We start from the raw sequence: 20,656 nt of genomic DNA on the forward strand, positions 1-20,656 counted from the left end.
GCTTCTGTGTAAAACCAAGGTCTGGTTTTACACAAGCTCTTAAACACAAAAGTTCAGTTTTTCAGAGGACTCCAGTTATCTGAAAACAATTCAGCCACATGGAAAACTAACACAAGTTCATTGTCACAGGAATGGACAGATCCATCCTCTACTCCAGTAACCAAATTTTCTACCAGCAGCAGAAGCCTGGTCTGGGCTTTGTGTGACACAGGAGCCAAACTGGGACCGTGGCCAGCAAACTCCAGCAGCCCAAGCACAGTGACTGGGAGGCCACCCCAAGCCAGCAGCTGCCAGGCAGACACAGAACCTTCTGAACCCAAGGTGCAGGAGAGGGATGACACCTCCAGGTCGGCTGTGTGGCAGGTAAAAGTGTCACATTTCAAACTCTCCGGGACACGGGTGGCTCCGCAGCTGAAGTGTCACAGACTTTGTTACCATCTGGCTGGGAAGAAAGTTGTTTGGACATTGTCCTTCCCCATTTTGAGGGGAAAACCCCTGTGATCTGAACACTCCTCTGTTCTGTCTTTTGCTGTGGTTACTGAGACCACGCAGCTCTGCTTCTCTCTCAACCCCTGGTAACAGCGGGGCTGTGACACTGTGAACTGGCAAGGAAATCCCAGAAGTGCAGGAATATCCCATTAAACAGCATTAGACAAAAGTACTTTTCTTTAAAATGGAAGAGTGCTTATCACCAAGTGTAGGTCACTGTATGTATTTTGGATTCAGCTATCTCTTCACAAGACAGGAAGGAAAACAACCCCAAACTTTTGGCAGTGAGGGTGGCTCCCCTAAATCCACAGGAATTTCTCTTGGCTGCCAGGCTGTTACTATTTGTCACAGACTTTCAACTCGTCCCAAACCATTAGTGAAGGTGGAGTTTCAGATCTTACCAGAAAACATTTCACACCTTAGGAATACTTGATAAGCAGTTTCCCCCCAACCCCCAGGTCTCAGCACAGTAGTTCTTGCAGACATCTTCTCTCTACCATATATGCAGGAGAAAAACTGAGTGAATTTTGCAGGAATAACTCGGAGCAAGCACCAGTACCTTGAAGGGTAAAAGGGCAGTGTAGCCCACTGAATCCTGATATTAGTGCTAAAAAGAAGTAATAATATATTTTTTAAAAACCAGATAGCAATTTTAAAGAGCCAAAAGGGAAATTGTTGGAGCAAAATCAAAAGCAGCAGCGGTGGTTGTTTCTCAGGAAGTTGTTATTCTGTACTTTCAAATTATTTTTTAAGAGAGGACCAGAATCAAAGTGCACAGGTATATTCAGTTCAAATGTGGGTAAACCTAGGACTCCCAAAAGACAGAGCATAAGTTATAGATATTTTCTTATAGTCAGTCAGATGTGAACAATTCCAACATGATGGTCTTTAGCTCCACAAGCAGCTCAGATTGGTCACCTCTGGCATTCCTGCCTTTTCCCACACATGGATAAATGGAAGCTGAAGTGGACACGTTACAGCTGGACACCCTTTGAGGAAGCACAGTCCATCTGGGCCAGGTCTTCAGGCACTCAGCACATGGAAGACTTGCAAAAAAGTGAATTGAGAGGGTGCTGCAGAACATCAGGAGTCATTCCATGTGTCACTGTCACCTTGGAAGGTGAAGGGTGCATTTGAGACAGTTCATGTTCACTAAACACGTCTGCACAGGGGCAAGAACACACCCTCCAAAAAGGTCTATCACATGGACTTCATGATCCTCTTGGGTTGAATGGTTTCAGTAACAAAAATTTCAAGCACTCCATCATTTACTGGAAGGTGGGAGAATATTTAGAGGAGTCAGCAAGTAGCCACTTGAAAGTACACAAGAGGACAGGCCATTTCTGTTAAATTAGGTGCTCTTGGGAAAGTAATATTTAATTACATGGCAGGAAATACCAAAGAATTCTCAAGTTTGACCCAACTTAGTTGTTTGCACTGGCAGGCAGTCACATATCTACAACAGACAAGCTGCAAAACCAACACAAAATGAGTTCTAACAGTTTTAAATTAGAATATCAGTGAAAAAAACTATACAGACATCTGATCAAAGCCAAGCAAGGCAATGGACTCGTACTTCTGCAGAACCCACTGATTACAGAAGATAAGCATGGTGCACAATGGGAAATTGCTAGGAAGTCACATGCAGCCATTCTGAATCAAATCTCAGATTATCTCATGTTTGGTTTTATTTTAATTAGAATTTGAGAGGAGGGTTTTCACCAATAAAGGTCTGAAAGCCTTTGATCATTCACTTTCTCGGAATTCTATTTAATCTAATCAAAAAGCAAACAGAAGATCTGTTTACATGGACACCTCAAGCACAAGAGTTGAAAAGATCAAAGTAATACAATTAGCAAGGACCTGCGAGAGAAAAGATTAATCTCTACAAGTAACTTCCATTTCAGCTTCAGCACAAATGAGCTCAAATGTTCTTCCTCCAAGTGTCAAAATAAGTTATTTTTGTTTCTTAACTCTGTTACCACACCACTGCAGAGATCTGACAGGATGTTTTCAGATGGGTAAGACACCTCTTAAAATCAGAATTAATTTCCCACTAAACTCCAGATTCTCTGTAAGTTTTCATGACATGTCATGGACTTCCATTAAGTAGCAGTGTAAAACTAAGCACCCGAAAACATACAAAGATGTCTAAAGGTACAGAAAATCTTTTATTAGAATCTAAGTCAATAATATACGTGACCCAATAAAACTTTTCCTCAGATGCTATAACAAGTATTGAAATGCCATGTTTTCAAGAGACCATCTGCTGTTTTGACATTTTATGACAATTTCCAAGCCTTAAACAACCTTGACTCTACCTCTTTCAATAGCATGTTTTGCAGTGAACTCTTTTTCCTCCAAATTGGGCCTTGATTTATCATACATTTATAATGCTTTAGAAAGTTCTTGCACATTTTACTTTTGTCACAAGGTAACCCACATTTTCAGCACTTCACTGTAAGTGAAAAATGCCCATCTGATAATGCTAGAGACTAATTGTCCAAGTGAGAGCAATACATGAGCTGTTCCATTTACTTATTCTTGACTTACCAAATGAGAAAGGTAAGCAACACATGGTTTATTTTGCTTAAACAGCAGTGTTCATACTGTTAATAATGCCAGTAGTATCATAAAGACAGCATTTCACTAGTTGCCAGAACTAAAGTCAAGTTTGAAACTGAGGTCATAACCTTGCAATAATAAAACAAATACTAATTATAATCAAGGAACAAACAAGGGATGATGTATCAAGAGAACTTGAACAAACTTCTTTCAGCAGATATTCTTTAGCAGCTCCCAGGTTGAAATCTCATCTTGGTCACTGGTATCCTACCGAAATCAGCACACTTGAGTTTTCATTTGAACCAGCTGGCTCAGTTTTCAATGCTCTGCTCATCATCATCTTATGAAATATAAACCACATCTACTGAATGATACCCACGTCTGAAGGCTGAGATTAAATACATCCCCTGCACAAGGTAAGGACTTAAAAAGTTACATATAACACAAAACGTTTCCTACCATACATAGCATGTGTCTGTTCATGCGCACCGTACTGTGTTGCAGAGGAAGATACTAAACCCGGCTGTGCGTGTGCTGGTGGGGCCATCATCCTAGCGTTGCCCTGTATTACAGGGCTATAAACATGAGGATGCTGCAGGCAGAACAAAGGAAAAACCACACAGTTAATTGAGGAATTACTGCAAAGAAACTTCTGTCATCTAAACAGTCGTGGTTGAAACAGAGGCAGCTCGGCCTCGCTCAAACGCAGAGCGAGCTGAGGATTTCACACTGTTGTGATTTCACTGTTGTGATTGTCCCAGTTGCTTCCAAAATTTAAGGGCTAGAAACTGACAGAAAACATTGGCATATCCAATTTTTGCCATTCTGATAATGCACTAAGCTTATACATTTATCCAGTTACACATGTAGACTTAACAGCCTTTGAAGTAAGAGCAGTCCACCAAGTAAGTTATTTTTAGAACACTTAACCAGAAGATGTGCTGGCCACGACATAAAGAAATTCTTCAAAGAGCTAAGAAACCATATCAATAATAAATGCCAACTTCTAAACTGACCTTAAAATTCATTAGGACATTAAAATTCATTAGGACCTTAAAATTTGTTACAGGCTTTGAAGCACATTCCAAGATCACCACGTGTGCTCCAGAACACAGAAACTCTTCAGGGTGACTTAGGACTGGACACAAGGGGGTTATTTAACTCTGAGCTACTTCATTATTTGTGCTTGGACTGATCAGGAGCGTGGAAAGGACTCTTACCTGAGATTGGTAGTGTGGCACATGCTGCACAAGAGGCTGATTAGGAAACTGTTGGGGGCTATATGCAACATATTGTGTAGAGTAAGCAGGTGGAGTAGCTACAATTGGAGGGCCTGCTGCTGAGGCAGGATGCATCATGGTGCTCTGGTGGTGTTGGTCTTGCCGCTGCTGGGGCATATTTGGTACTGGAAAACAAAGATTGTCTCATGTTAGGAACACAGAGGAAAAAAATTCGGAGATTCCTGAAAGGTTCTACATTATAATAATGTCACTAGGACCATGTGGAATATCTTCATCCCACACCTTTAACCATGGGTTAGAGCTCTGTCAAAAAGGAACAGTGTGAAGAATTTCTCCTGGAAACAAGTGGTTTTCTTCACTGCCTTTGGGCTGGATATACACAGCCACAAACCCAGCCCTGCCTTTTTTTTGTGAAGGAAGAAATGTGGAGGGAGAGAAAGACTGACAAGAATCACTGGAAGAGAAAGGTTATATCAGGACACTACATTAACCAATTAATTCTGCTCCCTTTAAAAGGCTTTCTCACCCTCTACGGGAATGACTCAGCCACTGTTCCATCAGCTGGAAATCTGAGTCTTTACATTAAAATGATTTGTGCTTATGGCTGAGGAGAGCACAATAAAGGTCTCCATGCAGCCACAACTCGAGGTATTCACATCTTTTGAGCTCTGTGCTACCCCTCAGGGCAGCAGAAAGCAAATTCTAGGTCACAGACAACAGTGAGGGAGACAGAACCTATAAGGAGTAGGAATAAGTAAGAGGGAAGAAGGATGAAAAGAGCAGAGCAGTGTGGGATCACCTGAGCTCTCCTGGGAAGGTGACCACCCAACTCACTTGGAACAAACTAATTCAGCCTACAAAGCATGGGCATGGGAGCTCCAGGAGGGTTCCAGCTTCCTGCAGTCAGGCTGCAACTATGAACTGAGCTACCTCAAGCACCTGTGAACTCCACTGCAAGGGGCAATGCCTCAAATCCCTTAGGGAGAGGAGAGGGAAATGTTGAAAACATCAGTAAATTAACTCAGTGATTTTATTTACACTGCAGACCAACAACAGAAATAAGTAAACACAGGAGGCAACTTGAGCAGTGTAAAGGCACAGAGCTGTAACCCAGGCAGCTTCCTCAAGGCTGTGCTGCACACAGGTAGATATGCAGAAAATATTGGATCCTAAAAAGGAATTCAGAATTGGAGCTGCCCCACCCAGCAAACCAGCACTCAGCAATGTATTTCTGATTAAAACAGTGTTACCACCAGAAGATTTCAGGAGTGAGACCCCAGGGAAGTTACTGTGTTTTAACATAGAAATACATTGCAGGGTTTTGTCTCCCCTAGGTTGATAAAGGCCACTTGTTTGTTTCTAAACAGCAGGAAACAATTTCCTCCAGCAGTGAGTGGAGCTGCAGTGCTGGTCCTGCCCTGCAGCACTGGCTGCCACGGCAGAATCATTCACTGGGCAGAGCTACAGCATTCCCTGGAACAGGAGCAGAAGAACAAGAGCAGCACTCTCTGCTCCCTCACTGCCCTGCCCAGCACAGGGAACATCTCACCACCCATGGTGACTCCACAGCCACAGGTGTCACTTAAACACATGGCATTGTCATTGTTAGTCCAGCTGTTCAGTCACTGGGGCAGCAGGAATGAACAAGAACAATCTGGAACCAGCTCTTTCCAGAAGAGCACCAGAGCAATCTTTTCCTGAAGAAATAGTGACTCTGCACGTTGTTAAAAAAACCTTCTATTAAAGCATCAGTTGAGGCACTGCTGCAAACCAGCACAGAAAACCACCAGAGAAGTTTTCACTTTAAACAAACCTGTAATATTTATGAAATATAAGAGATGATCAGCTCACCCTAATGCTCCAAGTAACAGAGACATTTTCCTGTTTGTCAAATTGGATTCCAAACCAAGCAACCCCCCATTCCACAAGCCTGGCATGTTTTGGCTGCATCAGTTTATCTGATTAAAAATAGCATTTAAAATACCAATTGAAACCAAATTACCATGGATTACAAAGAAAACCACAAACATTTGTCATTTAGCCATGCTGCATGCAGACTGAGAACCAAACAGGCAGTATTATTCTCACCTTTACCTGCTCTATATGTCTTGGCTTGGTTCACTGGCATGGGCGTCATGGGAATAGGATACAAAGGCTGAAACAAAAGAAGTTGAAGGTATGATACTCCTTTAAAAACTCAGTGTCTGCTGGGTTGGGGGCCCCACTCAGCTTTGATGTGTTTCCCTCTGTTCTGTTACATGGTTTAGTGAACTCTGCCTAACCTATGAGATTTTCTTGGATCAGTGTCATTAAGTCTGAACGGACACACAACTAAGACCAGATGGTTGGCAACAACCAGCCCAGGAATGCTACTGCTTCTACTGCAGGCACTGGGCTCAACCTGACAGCCTCACACAGCAGCTTTTTTGGTATAAAGGTGAGTCAGGTTGGGGTTAGGTTGGATATCAGGGAGAGGTTCTTCCTCCAGAAGGCTCCCCAGGGAATGGTCCCAGCCCCAAAGCTGCCAGAGCTCCAGGAAGTTTGGACAATGCTCTCACAGGGACAGGATGGGATTGTTGGGGTATCTGCGCAGGGACAGGAGTTGGGCTGAAGATCCTTGTGGGTCCCTTCCAGCTCGGGCTATTCCATGATTCTATGGTAATGCAGCTTGATTTGAAATCCCAGTGGTCCCTACAACAACCAGAAACCAGCGGGACACAGCTGGAAACAAAGCAGCAGTTGCAGAGAGCGAGACTAGGCTTGGAGGACTGGGAGGAAACCTGCACAGATCCACAAGAAATGCAGGCTGCTGGCATTTACAAGTGTTTGGGATTATTTGAACATCCAGATTGAGGGAGCACTGGGGAAAAGTCAGTATTTACACAGCCAGAACTTAACAACAAGGTGATTTATATTTACAAGAGCAATACAAGCTGGACTATTTCACCGTTTTAACTCAGAGCTCCCAAGCTGTAACAACCTGATATTGAAGGTCCTTCCCAACCCAACCCATTGCATGATTCCTGAATCTGCTCAGCTTCCTGAGGATCTCTGTGAAGTGTTGAGGGGTTTGCAGCACTTTACCTGCACGCCTGGACTCACTGGAACCGGGTACATCATATTTGGTGCAAAACAAACAGGCTGAGTGTACACGGGGGTTGGCTGCTGATGCCCCACCATGGAGGGGCTGGGCTGAGCTTGAGGACGAGGGGAGGTTGGTGTAGTAGAAGGTTTCGGCTACAAACAGAGGTGAGCAATGGATATAGCAGGGTTAGTTTTGAGTATCCCCCATGGAAAAGTTTGGCTTATAAAGATTTACTCAAATCACTTACTTGAGCAAAAGATCGGGGGTTGAACTCTTTAGCATTAGGATTAAGTGTTGATTTTCTAACTTGCCTAAACATAAAGAACAAAAAATTAAGTTGGGCATTATTCTTTTACAAGAGTGTCTGCAATTAATAATTTAAGAAACACCTCATTTCCATCTGTGAGTCAGATTTCTGAGAAGTCAAGCACCTCATGGCATGCAAAAAGCCGCTCTCATTGAGGGACTCTTGCTACAACTATCCACAAAAGTTTTCCAGTTGATACCTCAGCTCATGTGAGTCAGGAAAACATTGAAATAAGGTTTTAGATATGAACTAGGCACCAACAGGGCCAGAGCTCTGCACTGAGTCAGGAGATGACTTTCAGGGCAGTCCCTTCCCTGCTGTTCCTCCTGTGGAACAGCACTTAGTGCAAGGAGCGTGTCACCCAGTCATGACTCCTACATAAATAAAGATGTGCTTATTCCAAAAGGCATCACTACTCACTCTGAAGTATCCTTCTTCTCCTCTTTATCCTCTTTGTCTTGTTTACTTCCAGGCCCAGATGTCTGTACACCTTGGGAGGTCACCTCAGGCCCTCGCTTTTGCTCAGAGCTGTTACTCATGGAAGGAGAAATACTGGGACTGTTGGGTTTGCTACTGCCACCATTGGAGTTGGTGTTACTGCCAGCTTCTATGATAGATTCTTTAGGGGTGGATTCTGTCTTTTCTTTAACTACATCTCTTGATTTTTCACCTTCTCGGGTTTTGTTTAGCAGCTGATCCACTGCATCTGAAGAGGAACTGGACTGTAACTGGAAAAACCCAAGGGATATATTCAGTAAATTGATTCAAAACTCAGGAGAGACCATCTAATGCTGTGACATACACAAAGTAAAACAGTCCCACAATCCCTCAATCATCTGGAAATGACCTTTTAAAACACACATTTCCATTTCTACTAGGAAAGAAGTCCATGGGCACTGACAGTGTTTAAGCTGGCACTGTGTAAGGAGCTATTCAGCCACTCAAGTGACCTGTATGTTGATTAGGGTGTCACAGGAAAGCTTCAGACAACCCTCTGGATTCATCCCCTGAGTGATTTAACAGCACCACTTTAAAAGCTAACCTGATTTAATAAACCCTTATAACCAGGAAATAAGTAATATGAATTCATCTTCAATTTTCCTCCGCAAAGCTTTTCATTTAATTTTGCAACAGCTCCTCCATATGGAGTGTGAGATGATTATTTGTGCCTAATGATCAAACAGGTTTCAAGACCTGTTTTCAGTCTACAGTCAATATTCACATTTTTGTGCATTAGGCAATTACACAAACAAGAGCCTGCATTGATTTTACAATATCTAACATGAATTCTTACAGATATTTTTATAAATTAAGCAAAAATATAAAGACTTGCTAATATATGCAGTGTGTTCAGTTCATTAAAATAATCTGGATGCACATGAGAATGATGACACCATTAACAGAGAGAAACTTACCCTAAAGTCATTCTTAAATTTCTTTAAATCATCAATCTGTTTTCTATGCTCTGAAACAATTGGAGAGACACCTGCCAAATACAAGATCAACATTGTCCAAGCATTTATAATACAAGTTTTATACACATTACTAAATTTGCAGCAAGATAATGGTTCTGCAGATATAAAAATGAAATCCAGCGCTTTATTTTGGGTTTTAATTTGGTACAATTCCATGACCTATGTGGATGAGCATACAGAAAGCCTCTGTGAAAGCAGAGCATTACATAACTGATTTATCTTTAGTTCTGATGCACCACACCAAGGCAGAAGCCCCGAGGTGCAGGGACTGCAGAACTCACTGAACACAAAGAACATGCAACAAAACCCCCAACCCAGCCTGTGAAAGCATTTCAAAACACAGCAAGTGAAGGAGAAACACTGATCAAGGTGAGCTTTATGGTTGGACTCATCCTAAAGGTCCCTCCAATGAGAGAATGAATGAATCTGGTTCTCAGTTTAACAACATGGAAAGATTTTGGTTTTTGAGAACTGAATGAACAAACAGTGCTACAGAGACAAACAAATGTAAGGCATAATAGGAAAAAGCACAGTTAGAGAAGCTCTGCTGACCACGATGCTCAGAAGTATTGTGAGCACAGTTCTAAGCAGAAACACTTTCAGTCCAAAGGCAGCTAAAAAGCAGCTCTGTGAGCAGGGGAAAGAAAGAAGGGGGGGGGGGGGGGGGAAGAAAAAAACAAGTGAAATCACACCATCCACATGAGCATCTCTACAGTTGGTGTTGAAGGAATGAGTCACAAACAACATTTCAAAGTGCCACTTCACAACTACATGACCAAATTTCACTGTAGAACACCAGACTGCCTCCAAGCCTTCCTTAAAATGCCAATTAAAGCAGACAGGACAGCAGGTTTAGTGTGCACAATTCCTACAGCACTCGAGTACATGAAAGCTTTTGATACAAACCTTTGTTTTCAGGTTTAGAAAAACTAGGAGAAGTCTCACTTGGCTTTATATTCTCCTTGTTTCCAGCTGCAGAATTTTGCCTCTGGTCCTGAAGCCTGGTATCTTTAGCTGGAAAAGAAATTGCCAAAGTTATTCTCTTATACACAACTCCAGCTGACCAAAGAGAGAAGGCAAGAGAGAAATAAGGGAGAGATTTAACTAGTTTTAGCTTGGAAAACCTTTTAAGTTACACATTTCCTGCTACCTAGTTGGTGCCTGGAGGATCATCCTCCCTCCCTCCCTCCCCATCCTACTGTCAAATGAGAAAAAAAACCAATTAAACTCATCCCTCTCATCATACACAAAACCCTAATTAGGCTGAACAAACTATAAACTTAGAGCCAATTATTTTCAGCAGTCCAAGCTCTTCATACAGAATGCTACAAAGATTTGAGTGTTCTTAGACATTTGACTGTGCTCCTGAATGTTTTTTTTCCCCATTCCTTTTGCTGTGTACAAAATAGTTCTTTGAAACCAGTGGCCTGTGTTTTTTTAACACAGCAAAGAGGCAAAAACTCAGCTTGGAAAAAGAAATCCTCAATTAAGTCAGACACCTATAAACCCATATTCCTTAAGGGCACAAGAAGCTAAGCATAAAGACTTCTCAAAAAGCCTCTCTCCAACCTTAGTTTAAAGCTGGAGAAATGGGAACTCACAGTAAATTTTATTTTCCCATCATTCAGCAAGCAGCTCTGCTCTTGCCTAGGCACCTTCCTTGTCAGGAATTTGGGAAAGGGAGCATTTGCAAGGTAATGAGGCCACTTACCTTCATTGGAGGGGGTGACTGCTCTGTTGGATGCAGGGCTGGCAGGTGTAGGAGAGGCAGCTGGAACAGGCATGGCAACAGATTCAGTGGGAATGGTACCAGGCTGAGGAGAAGGCAGAGCTGGTCCCATGGGAGTGCTGCTCTGCCTTGGAGACCTAGGCCTGTGTGTTTTAGGGGATAATCTCGGAACTAGAAACAAACAGGAAAAAGCAGTTATAGGATGAGCTTCTTCCATCTGCTCAGCAGTTTGTTTTAGTTTTAAAATGGCTAAAAACATGCTTTGAAACACTTTGTGAGACATTATATGGTAACTGAAAACCTGTTTACCTTTCAGGCACATCTCCTAGTCCTGTATAACGCAGCAATTCAGATAATGGGGTGATTTCTCTGCAGATTGTCCCCCAAAAATTATCACTGCCCTCTAATCCCACCACGAATCTGCAAAATGCTTCCCCAAGTTCCCAGTAGTACAACTACAACAGCTCACATCAACCCAGTTTCAGGCAGAACACAAAAGGTGGTCAGGTCTCCACACAAAGAGATGTAAAACATTTTTTAAGAGGGCTGAAAAAACACATCCATTTTACAGTGTCCTCTTTTGGAGGTTTGCCAGCTGGAAAAAAAACAACACAGCCTATTGAAAAAAGAGTGCTTTTAGGTATATTTTTGCCCCCGTGTTAAAGAAGCAAGGAAAGTTGTGTATTCTTTGAGCAGTAAGTTGTAGCTCCTGCTTCCTGCTCATCCCACTTATGCTTTTTGTCAAATATTAACTCCCAGTGAGTGAGCAGAAAGACAGGTAAGTGGTTTAACAGTCCTACTTGCATGTTAATCATGTATAAACAGGGAAGATGAATCACAAATAATGCCACAACAGATGAGTTGAAGGTTTTTTTCACAAGGCAACAAGTCTATGTGGCTATCATTTATACCTCCTTTCTGAGAAATGTGCTCCCACTATGCTCCTCTAGAATTCTGCCCTGCTAAAAAATACCCCAAAAGTACCTAAAAAGGACCAAACTGCTGCTCTGTTGCCCTCAAGGAAACACCCAGCTCCTGACAGCCCACCAGAACATGGCCTCAACTCAAGAGCTCCAGACTAGACCTGTGGCACAAGACTGAGCTTTAACTTTTAAGTCAAATATTTTAAATTATATATACATAATAACTGGTTAAAAAAAAAGACACTCACTATAACTGCTCCTACAGCACAACATCACCATTTAAAATCCATGTAAATTTTAAAGGAGAAATACACCCAACTTAACTTGAGTATCAATTCTTCTTTTAACACCAACCTTCCTCTACCCAAACACCTCCTTGATTTGTAAACCACAACCCAGCCACGCTGCCATAACCAAACTCAGGGATGCAGTGGCAAATCTCTAACTCCTCCAATAAATCCCCTAAAACTGAATCCTTTCAACAACTAATTCCCACACTTCTCCTTCCCTTCTCTTCACACAGCACCTGACTCTACAATTAGGACAATATTGCACCAACTCTCACTCAGCTATCTGGGAACCTCCTTCTCCCACTCCAACCTCAGTATTTGATTATTCAGAGCCTGAATTGCCTGGAAAGGCAGGATTCTGCTGAGCATTCCCACTCTAAGGATCCCCCTGCAAGCCATCTGCAATAAGCCAAGCTTTACCTACCCCCACTGACAACTGATGACCACGTCCCACCTGAAGGGCTGCCTCGTGCCACTGCAGCAGTAGATGCTTCCCCAGGTGCATTATGAGATACAAATTCTAAGCCACTTGAAATTGTACCCCTACCAGTAGAGACTCTGTGACCTCGAGGGTGCCGTTGAGCCTTTGGAGACATCCGTGGAGGCCCTGAGAAAAAAAAGACAACCCCACACAATAAGTGCTTAATGTCCACCAAAGAAAACCCAAATATCTCTTCTTTAAACAGCATTTAATTCTCAATAAAGCAGTAATAAAATCAAGCAATTGGCACTGATATCCTAAAAAGGCCAAGCCATTGGTCCAGCCAGGTTGCCAACACTCATCACCTCCCCAGAGCAGCTCCTGGGTATTCAGAGGTTTTATCAGCACTGAAACAGGTGTGCAAGGCTTGGATTTAAAATATTTCAATCCAAGCATCCACCACTGCCAAGTCATAAAGGTCAGTGGTGCAGCTGCCCCTGGATAAGCACAGCTCCAGGCTATGAAACATTTTTCCAGAAAATAAAAAATTCCCAGTGCTTTTGTCAGGTGGTCAGTGATCCCAATCATTTATAGTCACCACTGGCTGACCAATGCTCTTGGGGAATTTCAGCAGAGCATTCTCTGCAGCGAGGCTGAATTGCCTGCAGCAGGTCACAATTCATTTACAAGTCAGCAAAAACTGCAACTAAACAAGGGATTGTTATCCCAAGGTTCAAGTCATGCATGTTTAACACCAGAAGCCAAAGTCCTAAGTGAATACAGGAATTCTGCACAGCCTGTACAGCTGCCACACCATAGTTATGCTCAAATCTAAGCAGTGATACAGTTCTTACATCCTAATAAACATTTTCTTTACAGGATTAGACTCAAATGTTGATACTTCAGAAGGAGAAACTGTGTGTGAACAGAATCTGGCTGATTGCAGTTCATTTTTAACATAGGTTAGTAAGAGGGTCAAGTTCAGATAATGGCTTTTAGGTTTCAGAAAAAAACTTCTAAAATACCAAGTACCTCTCCTGGTTACATAAATCTTTAAATGTCAGCTTCTATTTTAACCAAGAATCTCCAGTGCACCTCAATGCAAATTTCATACAAGTGAGTATTTTAAAGAATACACATTTCCCAGGAATAATCTTGCAGCAGTAGGAATTAAACATTGCACTAAGCAGCACTGCATACCTGACAAACCAACCACGAGTGCTAAGAAATAATTCAATTTGCAGGTGGATTCTCAATTCCTTACTCCACAAAAAAAAACCCCACAAAAACACAATAAATGGACAGTAGGCCAGGCAGATATGGCTACCACCCACTTTTTGATTAGGAACATTTCCCAATGTTCCTGCTCAGTCTGAGGGATCATTCCTCTCTCTCCCATGGCTCCAGTGGAGCCAGCTACAGCACCCACTGCAAGTTTCCAGGGAGCTCACTATAACCACACTGTATTTTCAAGGCTTGCTACACTGTGTTGTGCAGGGTTTAAGTGCACTTGAAATAAAAATTATAAACCATGTTTCCTTATTGTACTCTTCCAGGACAAATTTAGTTGGGATAATTCTGCACACAGCTACCAAGGACTCACAGGTCAGCCTTTCTCTGTGTATTATTGACTTATAGGGAGCTGATTTATTGTTCTGAATAAATATTTCCTACAAATTCACCTTTGAAGCAGCTCATCCTACCCCATTCCACAGTTCACTTCTCTGAATACAGCATTTTTATTATCATTATTGTCATTGGTTGCTTTACAAGAGGTTATTCAATGATTTAGTTATGCTATTTTGTGGAACAACTGAGTTAAAATTGGTATTATATATAAATTTATAGTCTCTTTAAAGTTGTCAGGTCCTGCATGTTGATGTTGGTTAATTTGAGACACTGAGCAGCGTTTACAAAGCTGAGTTTAATTTCATACCAAACTCGGGAAATTTCACAGCTTTCTTTCGTTTTTGTAAAGCTCTTCAAATCAAACAAACAAACAAAAAAAAAAAAAAAAAGAAAAAAAAGAGATCCAAACCAACCACCAACCAAACCAACAAAACAAACCAAAAAAGGTTAATAGAAATAGTCTGATAAACTAAAGTTAAACACAAATTACAGGTTAAGTAACGAAGAGAAAAAAAAAAAAAAAAAAAAACAGCACGACGACGGAAAAAAAAAAAAAAAAAAAAAAACAACTCGCCAATAATTAAAAACTCACGGAGGAGTTAAAAACTAAACAAAAACAAAAAAAAAAAAAAAAAAAACCATGAACAAATCGTGGTATATTTGTACCTTCTGAAGACATGCGTTTAGGCATAGTAGAGACAGGAGCTGGAGAACCATGAGCAGAGGGGTGAGACGGGGGCCTGGAGGGCCGCGAGGGGGGCCTGGAGGGCGGCCGTGTAGGGGTGGCTGCCCGAGGTGGAAGAGAGTTGGGACCTGACTGGTAGCGAGAAGGTGGGCGAGAGGAAGGAGATGGGCAAGGCGATGGCCAGGGAACACCTGACAGAACAAATGATATGAAGGAAAGTATAAAAACTAAAGAAAAAAAAAAATTATGGGGGGTTGGGGGAGGTTTTTGGGGGGGGGGGGGGGGGGGAGGGTTGTGGGGTGTTGGGGAGGGGGTAGGGAGGTCAACAGAGAAAAAAAAAACAAAAAAAAAAGTAAAATATGACAAAATGATTTTTTTTGTTGTTGTTGTTTGTTGTTTTTTTTTTTTTTGTTTTGTTTTTTTCCTCCACGGTTTAACCCTTTGGGGATGGGTTGAGGTGGTAACTAAAGAGATAAAAGTCTCTGTAGGGTTGGGTTTGCCTTGGTTTTGGGTCGAATTGAACTTGTGAATGTCACAGGCTCCCCAAAGGGTTAATTAGGATCTACAAGCACTACTAAGGAATAGACAGTAAAGTTTGATCTGTTAGCCTGGCATACCAATGCTCCACAGCACCCAGCACTCCACAAGGTCCTTAACAGCTACCAGAGGCTCTCAAACAGCTGTTCACAAACAGCACTGACCACACAAACTGCTACTTTCAAACCAAATGATGAGTAAATATCCATCTAGGAGCTGGATCTTTACAAAAACCAGCGGTGTTCAGTGTCTGAATCCTGACATTTATGCTTTTATCACTTATCTGAGGTATTAATGGAGGATTTTAATCTAGGATACAGGGCCCATGGTTTCCAAAGCAGAATTAATTGAATTTACAAGCCATTCTGAATATTTTAGGTCTATGATGTTGATTCAGCAGAGCAGTAGGGTGAGAGAAACCACAAATACTACAGACAAATTTCAGGGTAAGCATTGTTTGGGCAAGGCTCAGTTGTCCATCCTTTATACAGCTGACTCTGGCTTTAGAAAGCAAGTCTCACTTACCTTTAGATGCTTCTCAGACTTCCTCTCCAGACAGATCACTTGAGTATTATACCTTTTTCATTTACTCACAGCAATTTACTACGATAGCATTTTTAAATTCTACAAATAATGCCTTGAGGACAGGCCACTGCTGAAATCCAGAAATTTGGTGTTTGGCTTCTGGGACACCAATTCCTGCCATGCAGTGCCTGCTGATGCCTGGTTAGAAATACTACCCATGTGTCCAGCAGAAAATACTCAAATACCCATTTGGAGGGAAGGCTTTGGATTCCTTGTCCCTAACACTGTTCTTGTTTCCCTCCTCTCATTTTCATGAAGTCAGCAAGTGGCTTTATTCTTTTGCAGAAAGGAAGGAAAGCTTCCTCCTGCCACTGTTTTTCACCAGGTGTCAGCACTGCTGCTCCTCCACACAGAGCTTTGCAGTGCTGATGCAGTTTTTCATCTTTAAATCCACACACTGCACCATCATCTAAGACAAAGGTGTTTGAGGAGGAAAATAAATGACATTTCTGCTCTGCAAAGCCACACACAGCACAGTGCAAACGACTGTTCCTTTGTAAGTTAAGCCCAAATCCAACTCAAAACCTCTGTGCTAAATGATGAATGCTAACCTGGTTTATGGAATACACAACCTAATCTCACAGCATTTCAACACAAAATGAGGTAATTTTCTGCAGTGTTATCAGGCACATTCATTCAGATTTCAGATACTTGCCTCCGTTAACTACTCTCTGATCTGCTCCAGAGTTAGGGCTGAATTCTGAAGTGTGGGATCCAGACCTTGAGATTGGTGGGCCTGATCCAGACTGGCCCATCCTCGGCGAGTTTTGTCTTCCACTTCCCCAGGACAGGACATCTCTGTTCCTCTGTCCAGGTGGAATGTATTTATTTTCTCTGAAACACAGCATATTTCTATCAGTGTCGAGACACAACTGAGAGGTAACAAAAAGCACCCCATTTTCTCTCTTTTTCTCCCATCAAGCCAAGGAGAAAAATCTAAATAGTATCAGATGTTGACCCAACAGTCACCTCATGAATTGGCTTTTGATAAGTGGCCACACAGCCCACTTTATGAGCCCACAGGCACTGAAGGATTTAGCAGTAATGCCTGAAATTCTCCAGGACACAGCAAAACCACTGCCCCTTCCTGTAATTTGGGACAAATTCACCACGGTGACAGGTCAGAATGGGGAAGTTTGTTTCACTACACAGATAATACAGGGCCAAGCAGAGGTGTCCAAGTCAGCCTGAGTGCCAAAACCAGCACAGGGTTGTTTACACAAGGTTCCAAACCTAATCAGGCCGGCTGAAAAAGCCCAGTATCAATGAGCAAACTGCTACAGTACCAAAATACCTCCATAATTTAAATAAAAATACTATTCATAGTGTACTCAAGTACCTAGTGTTCACACCATGTCCTTCTCTTTCATTAGCATTTCTCTGAACAGCAGTATATTTTTCTTCTTCTGTCCTTTCATCATTTTCCAAGGCAACCCGAGCTTTGTATTGGGCACTTGATTCAATTTCCTCTGCTAATTGAGTTGCTCTGGCTTCCCGTTTTAAAAACTCTTCTGAATTATCTCTTTCTAATGGCACCCTAAAAAGACAATGGAAAGGAAAAGAATCTCTGAAATGCATTCAAAAGCACAAAGGAGCTACAAAAATCACACAGTGTTAGTTCTAACCAAATCAGAGTGAAAAAAATTCTTGCTTCTAAGCCAGTAGACTTGCTGTCTTTTTTTAAATCCAGAATTTCTGGACTGGTTTGATATTATGGGCACATTCAGGGTCATTTACCTGCCTAGAGAGCTGAGGTCAGGGTGCAGAAGTTTTCCACAGGATTTGTAAAATCCCCAGTCCCTAAAAGCTGTGCAAAGGCTCCAACTCTTAACATGGTTGAGAACATCAGGAATAAAAAGCCTCAGACTGCTGTTTACATAGGAAGCTACTCCCAGAGACCAAATCTGATATTTTTTTAGCTATTTACACATTGCCAGCAGACATAATCCTACCGAAATTAGAGAGTGACATCCTTAATCCTTTGATAATTCCAGCCATAGAATTTCAGCTCTCCTAGTTATGAAGAACGGCAGAAAAGATGGATGCAACAGTTCAGAGCACAGGACCAGAAATTCCTGACTCATCTGTGAGTGCCAGGACCTCAATCCCATCCATTCCATGTCTCTCTCCATGGCAGGCAATGGAACATTGCAAAAATCATCCCTTAGGAAAGCCACCAAGTCAAAATTCAATACATGAGCACTGAAACACTGAAAAAACCCAACCAGGGGTGGGATCATACCTGGCATCTCCTTCTGACACCCATTTTTGGAGTTTAACTGTCTTAATTTTTGTGTCAGGTTTTAAAAAACAATTTTTTCCCCTGATTTTAACTTCAAGTTGCAAACGTTGTTCCACCAACCTTACTTCAGAATACATAAAGCTACATAAAAATACAGAACAGAGCTGAGGCTTGGCCCATTCTCTGCTGGGCATTATAGAATCACTACTGCCCGTATTTTGAATAATATAAAGGAGAAAAACAAAGAAAGTAGGTGGAGATACAAGCCAAGTATAAAATAATATATGCAAAATTGCTCAAGTGTTGGTGGCAGAACGAGGAAAACAAGTGGCTTTGCCAAATTCCAAGCCAGCACTCAACTCCTGCAGCACAAGTATTTTTCCCCACATTTTTGGCCAGTCAAAACATTTACTGGCCTTGTCAATGGTAACTGCAAGAATATTCAATAAAACCCTTCAGCATAAAGCTTTGGTTCAAATAAGATTTACATGAATGCAAACCTGGTCCCAGGTTCCCTTCTGTTAATAACACAGTAAAGGAGAACAGCCAGTAATCCTCATTTATTTAAAGCGAGTGCAAAATATGAAGGAATGTATGGCACCCTAAAGAGGCAAGGAATGATTTCATGTTTTCTAACAGGCCAATAAAGATGAGAGAAAGGGGATGGACAGGATGACATTGTTCAGAACCCTGGTGATGATCAATACATTTGCTGGAACATAAACTTGCACCTTGATGCAGTTTCACAGACTATACCTGCTACTGCTTAGCTCTAGGAAAAGAAAACAATCAAACAATAAAGCCTTTGCAATCCTTCAGCTGCACATCTAAGCATTTAACTACACTGCTGCTCATCCCAGAGTTGGAAAATCAGGAAAAGAGCTTCCCACTTTAGCAGACTGATATGCAAAGCAAGTTGTTTAACACAGGGGAAAAAAAAAATGGAATTAATTTAAAGCCACCTTCATGTTTTTAATCTGTTTCCATTAATATCCAGAAAGCAGAAAGATGGAAGACTAAAGTTCAAAAGTACAAAAAGTACTTAGAGCAGTGAAGGGAAGGAAAGAACAGCTTCCCCAGGATTCAAACATAAGCTGATTAGGACACTTTGGTTATCACCATGTTACAGGTCCATTTGCACAAAACACAGAAATCAGAATTGCTGAACCAGAGACCTGTAGACAAGTGCACGCACATACAGAAAAAAAAAAAATCAAAATATTCACTGAGATTCCTTGATATTTAAAAAAATAAGTTTCTGCTTTGGGGGTTAAAAGAGTGGGGAAATACTGAAGCCATTTCACAATGGCTGTGAACATCTGCAGTCCATTTGTGTTGCAGTTGCAGTGAACATTAGAGCTGCAGACTCTGGGGAATAAATCACTGCCAGAGTAGCCAGAGCAGCCTTTATACTACTTCTATATTTCAGTTGTTATTATATTTAACTAAAACTTCAGTTTAGAGCTGGACAAGTCTGCTAAACAAGCCATTCCCAGCACACAACCCCCATCCTGGTTAGCAGCAGCTTTTCAGCATTCCAGTAACTTCCAGATCAATTGTCTCAATAAAATCAGGATTTAGCCAAACTGCTCTGCTAGGTTAAACAAAAACTATAGGTATAGCAGCTACATACAGATTAATTCACAGCTTTCCACTCTATTCCTGGAAGTTTCTGCAAGAAACAAGCCTTATTACATGGCTAAATTCAGAAAACTCTGCAATGGGAAAGAGCTGTGCCCATTTAAGGGAATATATAAAGATTTCTACATCTAACTATTCACAGAAAGCTGGCAAGGTTTCTTAAGCACCATTCATTCATTGCTTTTGCAGTTATTCGATTCCACAACTTCAGAAACTATGCAAAATGAGCTGCAGAATATAAAGTTTGTCAAACCAGGGAGAACATTCAATACAAATCTAATAACAAAATATTTTGGAACTTACGTATAAGAAGATAAACTGCTGTCATAAGTTGACACTACACCATAATTTTCTTCATTGTAACGAAACATGTCATTGGGATCCCATCCATTAGACTAGAAGAAAATGATGCTTGTTTTTCAAAATGACACTGGAAACACATTCCCTTCAAATAAAGGGCTGAGGGCAGAAGTTAAACCTTCTGCCCTTTTACCTGGGCCTATGAATTCACTGCTCAGATAACGAAGTTATTAATGCCATAGTTTATTTCAGGGAGTTTTGTTCATCAGCTGCACAGATTCTACCTTCAAAATCCCCCCCCCCCCCTTTTTTTTTTTTTTGTTTGTTGTGAGTCTTTGTATTGCTTTTATGAGTTTTTTTTTAGGTACATGTTCACTCTGTACTAGAAGACTACTGGTTAGCAAGACTTACATACATTAATGTCTTTTTTGCCTCTTCCAAAAAGTGCAAATTAACACTCCTAGAACTTTTCAAAAGCACTGATGGAATTACCTGAGAGGCACCACAGGCAG

General features: G+C 41.5%; 1 protein-coding gene across 9 annotated transcripts in view; it reads right to left on the reverse strand.

Moving 5' to 3' along the window:
- ATXN2 (ataxin 2) overlaps nt 1-20,656 on the reverse strand; it is a 49,558-nt gene that overhangs the window by 11,729 nt on the left and 17,173 nt on the right. For 4 of the 9 annotated variants that reach the window (XM_062504097.1, XM_062504095.1, XM_062504107.1 and 1 more), the window contains 14 exons: nt 20,148-20,239; nt 17,301-17,498; nt 16,617-16,795; nt 14,821-15,030; nt 12,529-12,711; nt 10,874-11,062; nt 10,069-10,176; nt 9,103-9,173; nt 8,108-8,415; nt 7,628-7,691; nt 7,380-7,532; nt 6,384-6,450; nt 4,275-4,459; nt 3,514-3,646 (listed from right to left, as the gene is read on the reverse strand). In XM_062504097.1, coding sequence (XP_062360081.1) covers nt 3,514-3,646; nt 4,275-4,459; nt 6,384-6,450; nt 7,380-7,532; nt 7,628-7,691; nt 8,108-8,415; nt 9,103-9,173; nt 10,069-10,176; nt 10,874-11,062; nt 12,529-12,711; nt 14,821-15,030; nt 16,617-16,795; nt 17,301-17,498; nt 20,148-20,239 — 2,140 coding nt within the window. Of the gene's footprint in view, nt 1-2,154; nt 3,322-3,513; nt 3,647-4,274; nt 4,460-6,383; nt 6,451-7,379; nt 7,533-7,627; nt 7,692-8,107; nt 8,416-9,102; nt 9,174-10,068; nt 10,177-10,873; nt 11,063-12,528; nt 12,712-14,820; nt 15,031-16,616; nt 16,796-17,300; nt 17,499-20,147; nt 20,240-20,656 lie in introns of those variants that run through there. The other 5 variants (XM_062504105.1, XM_062504098.1, XM_062504099.1 and 2 more) reach the window with 5 other exon arrangements.

Source organism: Cinclus cinclus, chromosome 17, assembly GCF_963662255.1.
Source record: "Cinclus cinclus chromosome 17, bCinCin1.1, whole genome shotgun sequence".
Taxonomy (NCBI): Eukaryota; Metazoa; Chordata; class Aves; order Passeriformes; family Cinclidae; genus Cinclus; species Cinclus cinclus.